At 42.2% G+C, this 12,837-nt stretch overlaps 1 protein-coding gene across 3 annotated transcripts in view; it reads right to left on the bottom strand.

Annotated features, from left to right (window-relative positions):
- dot1l (DOT1-like histone H3K79 methyltransferase) overlaps positions 1 to 9,041 on the bottom strand; it is a 37,474-nt gene extending 28,433 nt beyond the window's left edge. For all 3 annotated transcript variants that reach the window (XM_042342803.1, XM_042342805.1, XM_042342804.1), the window contains exons 1-9: positions 8,860 to 9,041; positions 3,182 to 3,225; positions 2,688 to 2,762; positions 2,341 to 2,404; positions 1,823 to 2,051; positions 1,556 to 1,650; positions 1,402 to 1,464; positions 814 to 869; positions 247 to 326 (exon numbers count right to left, since the gene is read on the bottom strand). In XM_042342803.1, coding sequence (XP_042198737.1) covers positions 247 to 326; positions 814 to 869; positions 1,402 to 1,464; positions 1,556 to 1,650; positions 1,823 to 2,051; positions 2,341 to 2,404; positions 2,688 to 2,762; positions 3,182 to 3,225; positions 8,860 to 8,940 — 787 coding nt within the window. In that variant the 5' untranslated portion in view covers positions 8,941 to 9,041. The remainder of the gene's footprint in view (positions 1 to 246; positions 327 to 813; positions 870 to 1,401; positions 1,465 to 1,555; positions 1,651 to 1,822; positions 2,052 to 2,340; positions 2,405 to 2,687; positions 2,763 to 3,181; positions 3,226 to 8,859) is intronic.
- Between the last annotated feature and the right edge of the window lie 3,796 nt (positions 9,042 to 12,837).

Raw genomic sequence — 12,837 nt, 5'->3', positions numbered from 1 at the left:
ATCTTCTTACACCCAATATATTTGGTTACTGAGCTATTTTTCTAAACAGAACATTGACAAGACTAATTTCTAAATCATAAATATCAAATCTTCAGCCACATACAAAGGAATGCACATCTTAGTTTTGTATTCAGGTGAATAGGTACTCATCCACATTTTAAAAACATTAACCAAACAAGCTTGCAAAAGGACAAAAGCACGTCAATTCTGATGTAAATAAAAGATACATAGCTACTGTATGCTTACCTTCCTTCATGTTTGCAAATCGTTCTTTCAGCTGGTGATCCACCTCAGGACCAAAGGCAAAATTATTCACAAACACAACACTGGAAAAAAATACTGAAAATATAACCTCAAGTCATATACAGTTGCATCACAAAAACAGAAGAAAATCAGGACAACTTTTCATATTAGGTTAGAATTAAACATGGAGCAAAAAAATAGTTCTACAAATTAACTTTTAATACTCAAATTTTAAACACTTAAACAATTTGTTCTTAAATTGCAACAAGCCCCACCACTGAATCAATTCCTACTCAATGCTACAAGGGATAAGCTGCATTCACAAATCAGCTTTAACCACAGAAACTTACAGGACAGAAAGATAGAGGCATTTCTCTTACAAATAAACAATATAAAAATAGATGTGGCACAAAAACATGCAGATCACCATGCACAAAGTTGACCACAACCCAGTTACGAATGTCACATTTGCGCGTCATTAACCTGAGTGAGAAACAATGAGACATATCCTCAATAAAGTTAACAAAACATTCTTCTAGGTTTATTAGGCAATACTGTGGGACTGGTCACCTTGTATTAGCAATTTTATCTCTCCATTCTTCTGACAAAAAGTCCCCTCTTTCCAGCTGAAAGGAGGAAGAACAAATTATACAATAAGTTATATTTGTGTATGCATCCTTCAGTTAGGTTTTCAAATCGATAACTAAGACGTAAGCAAGCACATCAATAACAATCTATGTAATCGTAGGTACTGGTACAAAAATCTCTTTAGTCCAACTTATCGAGTATAGTCCAACTTATCGAGCAAGTCCAAAATTCTAAATTCAAACTGCCCTACATTATAATAACTATTCTCTGCCAATATATCAGCCCATTGAAACACTAGATTTCAGTGTTACAGTAGTATTAAACATTTTTATTTCTTGGAATTTCAGAGTTCTTGATACCACAACGATCAATTCTTAAACTTTTAAAACAAATTGTAATCAAAGGTTCAACTTAATGAATGACAATGGGTTGGCAACAAGTGAGAGGAAATCAAGAAGCACATGTAGATCCACGGAATGTGTACTTGGGAGACCAAGGTAGGTCACGGTTTATAATTTCATTATGATGGGAGCAGTTAAGATTTAGAAATCTTTGAGTGACAATACTCACTGTGTACTCGCCATACTTCTTCCCATACCACCGCATCCATTTTCTGAATTCGTTATCCATTGACTGTTTACAGATGCATACAAATTTCAGGTTATACTTTGCTTAATATCATGGGCAGTTCTTCAAAATATACTTTGCAAAATGTGTGATTTACCTCTGCGTATTTTGCTGGGATCTCTGCCTTTTCTACACCATAATAGTGCCTGCAATGCGTAGCTGCAGCAACCTGCAACACTACTTGACCTACTCCTGGAGTAAAGAAAGTAAAAGAAATCGATAATGAATATGCCCCAATTTAGCCGATAAAAACTGTGCAAATAGAACGAGGAAGACATGCAAAAAGTACTGTCAATCAAATGTCATCCAGACAACATTTTTGATATCGTTCAGTAAATTACACAGCTAAACAAACGGAACTTACCACTTCCTAAATCAACAAATGTATCATCTTCCATCATTTTGATTTCATCAATCATCTGAGCAACTAAATCAAAGGATGTTTCTCCATAAACCTCAGGGGAAAAGGGTTCATAATTGTTAAGTTTCTCTGGATCAGTCACCGAGTGGTTGTAGACCTGTTGCAGAATATGTCGAAGCAGGCCATTGCAAGGCCGAGTGTTCAGTTTCATTGGTTGTGTAGTCCCTTTCCACTGTTTTAAATAACGACAGAAGTGGACATGCTCAAGCTCAAGGCAAGCTTATTTCAGAGACATGCATCCACCCCACACACTCCTAAAATGTACACAATTACCAACAATCACCCCATTATTTGATCAAATTCATAGAAAGCACTAAATTCAGTTTGAAAGTGCTTTGCAATGGCCAAATAAGGTACAAGTTGGGAAATCATATTTTATTGTTTCTCCTTGTTCCACCCTCCCTCCTGTGAATTAATTTAACATACAGAATTAAACACTGTTCCAATACATAAGTACATACCAATTGCTGAATGCTATCCATTGCTCTGTTGTACTTTTCACATAACTTCTGCATACTTTCAAAGCTAGAAGAAATTGCATATATAATTTCAGAAAAACAACGTTAAACATTTCGAAAACAGTTATTGAGTACAATCCAACGCAATGGATGATACTCACTGGCTTTACCAGTGACAACATAAAATAGTGTGACATAGAAACACTTGTTATCAATACAAGTTTGTGACAATGTTCGTACAGTAGTTGGCACAGTATCCCAGTAAACATTGTTAGACTTGAACAATGACCATTCTGTATTATTTATAAAAGACATGTGAAGCATTGATGCAATTCAGTATTAAATCTTACCATTTGGTATCATAGTCCACTAACACATAATTTTCCATTGCAAGTTTAAGATCCGGGACCTCCTCACAAACCCACCTGTGAAATAAAACAACAGCCTTTAGCTTACCTCAATCCACAAGTTACTTTTTTCTCTTTACCATTTCACATCATATCAGTAAACTACCCTGTGGCACTGTGCCATACATAACTAGGGGAAAAAAGCTTATAAACTCCGAGTCAGTCAACAGCTATGCAAACAAAGGAATATTTTTTTTGTGGGTCAGCCGGGTGTCTGACACATGCAGAAAACCATCACTGCGCTTAAGAGTATTCGAACCAAACATTTCCATGCATCCCACCTATATATGGAAATTCCAGAGATGTTCAATGGAATGGAATATGCACTCTGAAGAACTGGACTACCGAGAACGCCACAGAGGGTTGTCTCAATTGTGACATTCTGTTTCCGAACAAAGCCCATCGAAAAACAAATGAAATTGAAGTTCAGTCCTTACCGAATGGTTTCAATAATTTCATGAGCAGCATCGTGGTGTTTGTCCTGAAACAAAAGACACAACAATCTGTAAATTGCTAAACTTATTTGAAAAGAATTAAGATTCCAAGTTTTTTTTTAAAAAAAGTAAAATTTGCGACTGTGCTCAATATGCAGATGCCATTTATGCAAACCTGTGCTTTTGGTATCCAGTTTCAACAAATATTCAGTGTAGCTTATAAGTATAGTATAGTACAAGCTTATATGTATAGTAACTCCCTCTGTTCTAATTGTTTTAATCATTAGAACACAAACCAGTGTGACTTTTTAGTTTTAAAAGTTAAAACTACGAATGTTGGAAATATTAAATATCCGTTTAATGATTGCTAACCTAACAATTTTTGAAGAAACACATTCCTATTTACAGGAACATATCTAGCCTATGAAAAATTCAGCACTTGCATACTTTTAGAAAGAACCAGTGTTGGGTATTTTAATATTCAAATCAGATACACCAGGTGCATCTTATCTGATTTATATTGAGAAAATTATCTGTTTGAGCATTAACATTTTTATCATTACTCCAGCTAAAATCTATTGTTATTTACCCATTTAAAATTTGTATTTAGAACCATAGAAATTTACAGAACAAAAGAGGGAAAGCCATTCAGCCCACCGTGTCTATGCTGCCTCCCTTAAGAGCAATCCTTTCATGATTGGTTTAAAAACTCATCGCCCCAAGGAAAACAGCTCGAATGACTACTTATCAGTGTTGACTAGTTGTCCAAAGTACAGTAACTATAAAGTATAAAATACTCGAATAGCTAGGATATTGAGTGAGTGACTACATTGTGGTGTTCGCGACTTAATCCAGGGGCAAACCCAAATTTTGCCACTGTAACCACAGATATTTCCAAGTTTCATCTAAAAAATACTAAGAGTAACTAATTATTTCAAGTAATGTCCGATGAAAAACACCAACCGATTCTGCTGTCTGACTTTATGTTTTTTCAATATGGTTAAGAAATATAATTCGACCCGACCTGTATATTTTCAATTTCTCCCACACATGGTTTGTGACTTTGTTTGGGGAAGGGGTGTAGGTCTAAGTTCTAGCACTTTATACAAAGGCTGCATCTGTAATTCATTGTAACTATGGGGATTAAGTTCAATAGGAGAGTAGGGCAGCAGGATAGAAGGAAACACCCTCTTCAAGAAAAATACTGAACCCACACAAAGAAAACTTCAAAGAATTTGTTTGAAACTTATTTATTTTCCAAAGCTCTAGCTTTTTTTCTGGTTTCAAAGTTTCACTTGCAATGATCATATCTATGGGCATCAAGGTCCAGCCTGCAGGAGAGAAAGACAACAAGACAGATATGGGTGGGGAACATTCTCCTCAGGAGAAACGCTGAACCCAGAAAAGCAGCTTCAAAGATCAGTTCCAATCTTACTTTTTCTATAACCCATTAAATGTGATATTTGCTATGTATAAATCTTCTCACAGTGCTTTTATAAATGTATGGTAAAAGAAAACACACACACTTGGTGAGGATGAGAAATTTAGAGATTATCCGACCAGTTATTTTAGATTGAATTCAGTCTTTTATCCTCGACCATTATTGACTGCAAAATATCCTTAGAATCTCACTGCATCTCAATTCAACCCAACGATTGAAACTTTCAATGTCTGATAGTTACAGTCCAGCTGCAGAGATGACAAATTGCTTTCAGCAAGTCCCACTGGGCGCCTGATCGCTTTTACCAGCTTTGTAAATCAATGCAAACATAGATCCATTATATTTTTAATTCATTTTAAGAACACTCCTCAGAGTGATGCTTAGGTGAACCTAAGCTCAACTCATGATCTGGAAATCAATGTTCCTCTACAGTGAATCATATTTGCACATATGGGCCAAATGGATGGCCACCCAAAAGATGAATCACCAAATGTTCTTGCGTTGAAACTTGTATAAGCTTTACAGCAACAAAAATTGTGCAACATCAGCAAAATTAAGACAGTCATCATTATTGTTGGTGATTAGAAAGGATCCACCGAATTCAATATGATTTTGAAGTCAGATGCCAGGTTGGACGAATACATTGCACAATCCATTCCTTAATTGCTCCAACAAAAACAGGCAACTTTTCAAGCTCCTCCACATAACTATAAGCCTCTGATAATCTTCACTGTACTCATTTGATGTTTTCTATAACAAGGTGTCCTATACAACTTGAAAACTTGCAAACCCATTTTAAAGTCCTGTGGATCTGTACTCCTATAAATTGTTCTCCTGCATAACATCAAGGTTAGTATTTGGGGTCTCCATCTACTTTGTTCATTCCAAAATGCATTACTCGCCATATTTCTGCATTAAATTCGATTTTTCACTGCCAGCTAATGCCCAGATCACATATGATATGTAAAAAAACCTATACTAGTACTTAGAAAATTCATTTGGGACATCCAACTAATTACAACATTACTAATGGTTTTATCGGAGCTGTGCTTATTTCTGCAGAAAACGTTTGGACATGCATTTTCCCCCAATTTTGTTTTTTAAAATGTAGCATATTAAGCAAAAGTAAAATACCACATAGCATTTTGAGCGACACAGTATAATTATCAGTCACTGGAGACTAGATACTTTTACTCTCTGCACAAAAAATAATGAATCCAAAACCAGCAACAACCAGAGGATATTGTACAGAAGGTTGAGAGAGCTAACTCGATATATCTCGCTGCACTCAACTGCAAATGGAACTGACCCAACAAGTCAAGTATGTGGAATTCACAAACTCAAGATATGTTGTATTAGGAGCCCCATAAAGTTAACCGAAAACACAAGACTTTCCAATGGAAATGAATTTTCAATCAGAACATCTTAAATACATATACTTAATTTTATTCACGAATTGCTAAGTTTGGTCTTGCATTTCCTTGCTGACAGTTCTATTTTATTTGTGATCCTCAACTCCATGAAGTAAAACAACAGATATCTACACACCAAATATTCACGTCTACAGGGTTCTGAAACATCAAGCAAAACTCCAGATGTATGCATGCACACATCACGGAGCATGAATAGGCCCTAGTAACCTTGCATGTATGAGCACTAGAGGTAAACGTTGATGTACTTTTTTATAAATAGGGTTAGGGTCAGAGGTACATGACATCACATGATCTGAGTGTCAACAGACCCCCCAAATCTACCAAAACAAATGCAATATTCTTGGGCAGGTTTTAATTGCATTTGGAAACATTCCTAGTTATGTTTTTCTGCTGTACAATAAAGTATGTTTGAATGTTCCAATGCCTTGTCTACAACAAAAACGGTTAAATTGCAAGACACGCACAACAGATTGGTGAGGGTGGTTGACAGCAGTCTTCCAACTTTTCACCAAGTAAACAGCTTACGGTAATTAAATATACAGTATTAGTCAAATTACTAGCTTGCGATATTACGTGGCATTTCTAATAAAAGGAAAGGTAGGAAGATACCACAACCTTTCAAAAAAAAAACGGTTCTTTCCCAGGGCTAATCTACTGGGGTATCGTTTTGAGCCAACAGCTGTTTCGTGCTGATGTGCCAAAGTGAGTCTCCCTTCCCACAGCCCAGAAGGACGTCAGCACTGAGCAAAGCACTCACTATCAAATAATAACAAGGCATGATCCTCGGAACAGTGAAAGACAGGCAATGCTCACGCCTAACCTAATATTTACCCCAACTTTCAAAACAAAAACATGTTTTTAAACCCGCATAATTTTTACAAACGATTTCAAGAAAAAGAAATGGCATTTGCCCGCCGCCGGGGTCCCTTGAGATAAGACACCGTCACAAATCATTATAAATGCCACACTTCAGTGAAAGCAGCAGTCCTCAGGAATTCCAGTCATTCCGGAGTCATAACAAGGCAGTTCTAGAAAGACTTGACACTTAACGACTCGTTGCGGCAATTACAGCCTCCGGAGAGCAAGGGGAGATGCGGGAAGGAGGGTGGAAGAGAGAGAAAGAAAGCAAACACAGAGCAAAAGGGAGGAAATTTAGCACGTGCTGCAGCCACTGTAGAATCGAAACTACTGTATAACCCTCACTACTCAACCCCCGAAGACACACAATTACAAGCACTGTACATGGAACCGTCCGGCATGAAAACGCACATACACAAGATCCCATTTGGTCTTAAACCCCCCCCCCAGGTCTCAACCAACAATCTACATTGAACCCGAATCCTCACGGCCGTTAACCAACCCTGGGAGGGGAAAGTCCAAATGAATCATAAAAAAAAGTCGCTGTGCCAAACACAGACACACACACACACCCTTCCTTTGCTATTGTACTGAAAGATTAAACGCATTCCCTCCCCACCCAACCTATGAAATAAAACTCGTCAATCGAGGGTGGATTTATTTAAGATCCCAAAGACTCATTATTACTTGAATCAAACTCAGCATCAGCCAGCTCAAGCAGACTATCCCAGTTCCTGTCTGCCTGCCTGCCTGTCTCTCTCCCTCCCTCCCTCCCCAAGTCACCCTTTGAACAGAGGACAGCCGGAGAGAGAAATTAATTGGGGCTCAGCTCAAGCTCCAGGAGACCAAGAGAAAATAAACGACGGCTTGTCGCCGGCAGGCCGCACGCACGCACGGCACGGCACGCAGGGCGGGCTGACACCAGCTCGCAGCCGCCAACACGTTTCACCCGCAAAAATACGGTCAATTCCCTTTACAGTATATTCCGTGGAGCAACTTTGAGACGTCTTGAAGACGTGATAAGGCGCCGTACCAAATGCAAAGGAGCATGACTCCCCCCCCACAAGCCAAAGCCAAGCCTGGGGATGGGTGTGGGGTGTGTGTGTGTGTGGGGGGGGGGGGGGGGGGGTACACAGACAAGCAAACACACCAACCGACAGAAAGGCAGACAGACAGACAGACCGACCAAGCGTCGTCTATGGTTTATTTTTAAACACAAAAGAATTCCCCCCTCGTTCTTTCTCGCTCTCTCTCTCTCTCTCTCCTCTCTACAACACACACACCGCCACCACCACACACACACACACACATCCATATAAAGCCCCAATCTCACTGTAAATGTTGTTCACGAGCCATAAAAAAAACAAGATAGCAACTTAAAATACGAACAAGGGGGACTCGATCCCGTGGGTCGAGTGAAGGTAAAAGGGAGGGAGTGGGGGGGGGGAAGAGAGAGAGAAAGAGAGAGAGAAAGGAGAGGAGGGGAGGAGAGAGAGGGAGAAAGGAGAGAAGGAGAGGAGGATAGAGAGAGAGAGAGAAAGGGAGAGAGTTTAGTGGGGAGAACGGTGTTGTTGGCTGGGCCCAGGGCGGCCTTTTACGTTCCCCCTTTCCCCCCTCTCTCTCTCTCTCTCAACCCTTTCCCCCCCTCTCTCTCTCTCTATCTCTATCTCAACCCTTTACCCCCTCTCTCTCTCTCAACCCTTTCCCCCCTCTCTCTCTCTCTCTCAACCCTTTCCCCCCCTCCCTCCATGTTGCCGCCGGTCGGCCCCGCGCTTAAAACGGCGTCTCTTTTCTAATGTCTTTCTTTCCCTCCCTTTCTCAACCCCTCTCTCTCTCTCACTCTCTCTCTCACACACACACACACGAACACACACACCAATCCCCCCAATAAACGAACGAACACACACACACACACACAGAGACACAGAGAGACAGACACAGAGACTTACATAGACTGGTAACGGCCAAGGATAAACGGCGGGTTCGGCGCCCGCTGGGCTTTTAAGACGCAATTCGTGCTTCTCACCCATGTTCCTCCTGGTACTATCATGCTATTGTCTTTTATTTTGTGACGATCGGAAAAAAAAATTTCCTCCTCTCTCTCTCTCTACCCCCTCCCTACACCCACTCACCCACCCCACCACCTCCTCCCTCCCTCCCTCTCTCCAATAATATAGATATATATATAGAGAGAGAGAGATGAGATCAATCTTAAAAAAAAACACACACACACACACACACGCTCTCTCTCTCTCCCTCCCTCCCCCTACACAAAAAGAGGAGGAGGGAAGGGAGAGATGAGCGTATGAGCGAGTGAGTGAGTGTGTGAGAGAGAGAGGAAAGGATGGGTTGGTGGGAAGGGGGGGTTGAGAGAGAGAGAGAGAGAGGAGAGAGAGGGGGTGGGGGATGAAGAAGAGGAGGGAATGAAGAAGAGGAGGAAGGAATAATGAAGAAGAAGTAGAAGGAGGAGGAGGAGGAATTGGAAGTCCGAAGACTTTTTTTTAAAATAAGAGAGAGAGAGGGAAAGAGGGAGAGGTGGTGGTTGCTGAGGGAGGGGGGAGGGGGGAGGGGGGAGAGGGAAATGTGTGAGCGAACTGACTGACTGACTAACACACACACACACACAAAAAGAGAGGGAAAGAAAAAAAAAGGCGGGGAGCGGGAGGGTTGAACTTGGCTTCCTCTCTCTATTTTTTTTTACCCCCTCCCCTTCTCTCCTTCCCTCACTCCCTCCCCTTCTCTCCCTCTCTCTCTCTCGGTCGCTCTCTTCTCTCCTCTTTCCCCCCCCCCCCCCCCCCTCAAAAAAAATTTTTTTTCTTTCCTTTCCTTCTCACACGCGCGCACACGACGAATTCGAACGGGAGAGGGAGGAAGATGAAGAGAAGAAGAAGGGGGGAAAAAAAATACGACTGTAAAACTTCCTTCTTATTCTGGTGGGTTTTTCCTCTCTCTCTCTCTCTCCCTCTCTCTGTCCGTGTGTCTGTCTCTCTCTCTCTCTCTGTCTGTCTGTCCGTCTGTCTGTCTCTCTCTCTCTGTCTGTCGGGCCCTCCCCTCGTCACATCCCCTCGGCGGCTCGCCCTCCTCTCCGCCGCCGCCACCACCGCAGAGCCCGAGCCGCGGCCGCCATCTTGGCCGGCGCCGAACCCCAGAGCGAGGTGGTCGGGTTGAGTCGAGTTAAGCGGAGGGAGGGAGGGAGAGGACAGCCAAGCGGTTGGAAGCGGGGGATTGGAACAGCCGAGCGCGGGGCGGGAGGGCGGGAAGGAGGAGGGAAGAGCCGATTGTGCTCCCTCCCTCCCTCCCTTTGGACTGTGCCAAACACCGGGGGGGGGATCCCACTGTCTTTCTACCCCTCCGCTCCCCGCGAAATTGACCTCCCCGTCGCTCTCTGACGCCTCCTGCAGGTCAAATCGCTGCTACACACCGCCACCGGGTCAGGGACCGGGGTACCGCTCCCGGGTGAACCGTTGCAAGGGTCGCCACCCCCCCCCCCCCCCACCACCACCGCCAAAGTCACTCCGTCCTCGACCCGTCTGCGCGCGCGCGCGAGCGGAGCGCGTCATCCGGGAGAGGGAGAGGGGGCGGGGCGGGAGGGAGAGGGGGCGGGGCCAGAGCGGTGTGGGCACGTGACTCGAGCACAGCTGAGCACAGCATTAGGATATATATGTGTGTGTGAGTGTGTGTGTCCCATTGCTCCCCCTCTGAATAATAATAATAATAATAATAATCCTTCCATTTGGTACGGCGCCTGATCCCGTCGCCCCCGAGATGTCCAGACCGACCGCTCCTCTCCCCACCCACCCATCGTCCGCCCCCCCCCCCCCCCCCCGAGAGAATGCACAGTCACTACACTTTACCGCAATGTCCTGTGAAGCGCTTTCGAGACGTCTCAAAGTCGTGGTGAGGCACTATATTGGAGTGGAGTCCTGCAGCTCAGTGCTATTATTATTATTATTATTATTATTAGAGCACTCGCTTTGCAAGTGAGAGACCTGAGTTCAATTCCAGGCAGAGGGCGAAACCTCGGGCAAGTTTCCTTACTCCACACAGAGCTTAATAATAATCCCTCCAAAACAAAAAACGATAATAAATCGGTCATTTTCAATCCACGACTGTTTGTGGGACATTGCTGTGCGCAATTGGCTGCCGCGTTCACCCACAAATATACAGTCAATTCACTTTACAGTGTGTTCTGTAAAGCGCTTTGGGACGTCCTCCCAAAAGCGCTATATCAAATGCAAGGATTATTATTTATTGTTATATTCTGACTCAGAACACCAATAAAAGTCAGGCTTGACACCTAAACAACACTGTTTTGAAACAAACTGTGGGTGACCAGAGTGACTAGGCATCGTGATGCCACTACTTGAAAGAGCACGAGAATAACAGGGATCTATACAATACCCTGTGGTGAGACATTTGTGCTCTGCAGAGCGCACCCAACTATTATGCAGCTGTGATCAGCAGCTTTCCATTAAGGGGACTGTGGAAGGAAGCAAAAAAACATTCTATCTCTCTGATGCACTGCATTTGAGCTCTGGTTTATTGTTGCACTGTGCATTTGGGTTTTAGCACAAATAACTTGTGTTTATCTCTACTGCAGTTCATAGCACTATATCACCCAACCAGTCTTTTGTATAAGAAATGGCAGGACCTGCTGAGTTGCGGGAATGTTGTAAAGGGGATTTTGGAAAAAGTAGCATTTTTTTTAACAAGACCCATAAAAAGACCCCAAACATTCAAAATTGCAGAGATAAGAACATGTTTGATCCATCAAATGCATTCTCTGAGTTTGAATTGAGTTCTGCACACAGTGGATGCAGAGAAAAAGCAAATTATATCTCAGTAGTTAAATGTGTGGCGGATGATTAGAGCATCATTAAAGCAGCTCTGATTCCACAGTTCTCCTCTCCCTTTCTCCCCAACTTGTTGCCATCTGCAAATGTTCTTGCAGTATCTTGCGCTCAGATCGCAATACAAGCAATATTTTTGTGTTTCCCTTCTAGAAACAAAAGTTAATATTTACGGGTTATGACAGTGATAAACCAGATAATAAAATGATTAGTTGCCATTACTTCATAACGAAAAACAAAACACACAGTCACTACACTTTAGAGTATAGCCTGTGAAGGGTTTCGAGACGTCTCAATAACGTGATAAGACGCTATATCAAATGCAAGGATTATTATTATTATTAACGAATGCTGGCAAATCAGCAATAGTGAAATCTTTCATTACAGAGAATAAATCACAAGAGGATGCTGAAAATTAAAGCATTGAGGCATAGAATTAAGTTCATCAGAAACCTGCACTGCAGATTTTGTGCTGGAGCATCCAGAAAGCAGCAGCCCATGGAGAATTTGCTGCCAACCACCCAATTACCAGCTAAAAATAATTTCTCGGATTAAAAAAAGAACCATTCTCATAATTGTCTAGCCTTTAGAATGGTAGTGGATTGTCCCCATAACGCACAAAGAATGACGTCCTGCAAAGACACAGGACATAATGGGCCGAATGGCCTCCTTCTGTGCTGTATAATTCTATGATTCTATGAAAGACAAGCAGGACAAGAAGCCTCAGATTCAGTGTTGTGAAGGATAAGATATATCAGAAAGTATTTCTTTACGCGGAGGGCAATCAGGAGGTTAAAATGGTTACCAGAAAGGTTGAGAGGTAAAGACACTGGACGCATTAAAAAAAACAACTATAATGGGAAGACGGCGGGGTTTGGAATTCAAATCAAATGAGCTGAGTACTGTGTCAAGGTGGAAATTTCCATGTCCTGGCAATAATCCCAGTTTCGGATTATTCCGATTCAGCCTCTCCGCCCTGAAACTATAGAACTCTCTTCCTCAATCCTCAGCTTTGCCTCCTCTTTACCCGGCTTGAGATCATATGCAAAGACTTCCTCTTTAGTGCCTACGATCACC

The sequence above is a fragment of the Callorhinchus milii genome, unplaced genomic scaffold (genome assembly GCF_018977255.1).
Source record: "Callorhinchus milii isolate IMCB2004 unplaced genomic scaffold, IMCB_Cmil_1.0 Scaffold21, whole genome shotgun sequence".
Taxonomy (NCBI): Eukaryota; Metazoa; Chordata; class Chondrichthyes; order Chimaeriformes; family Callorhinchidae; genus Callorhinchus; species Callorhinchus milii.
This window is presented reverse-complemented; position numbering and strand designations above follow the sequence as displayed.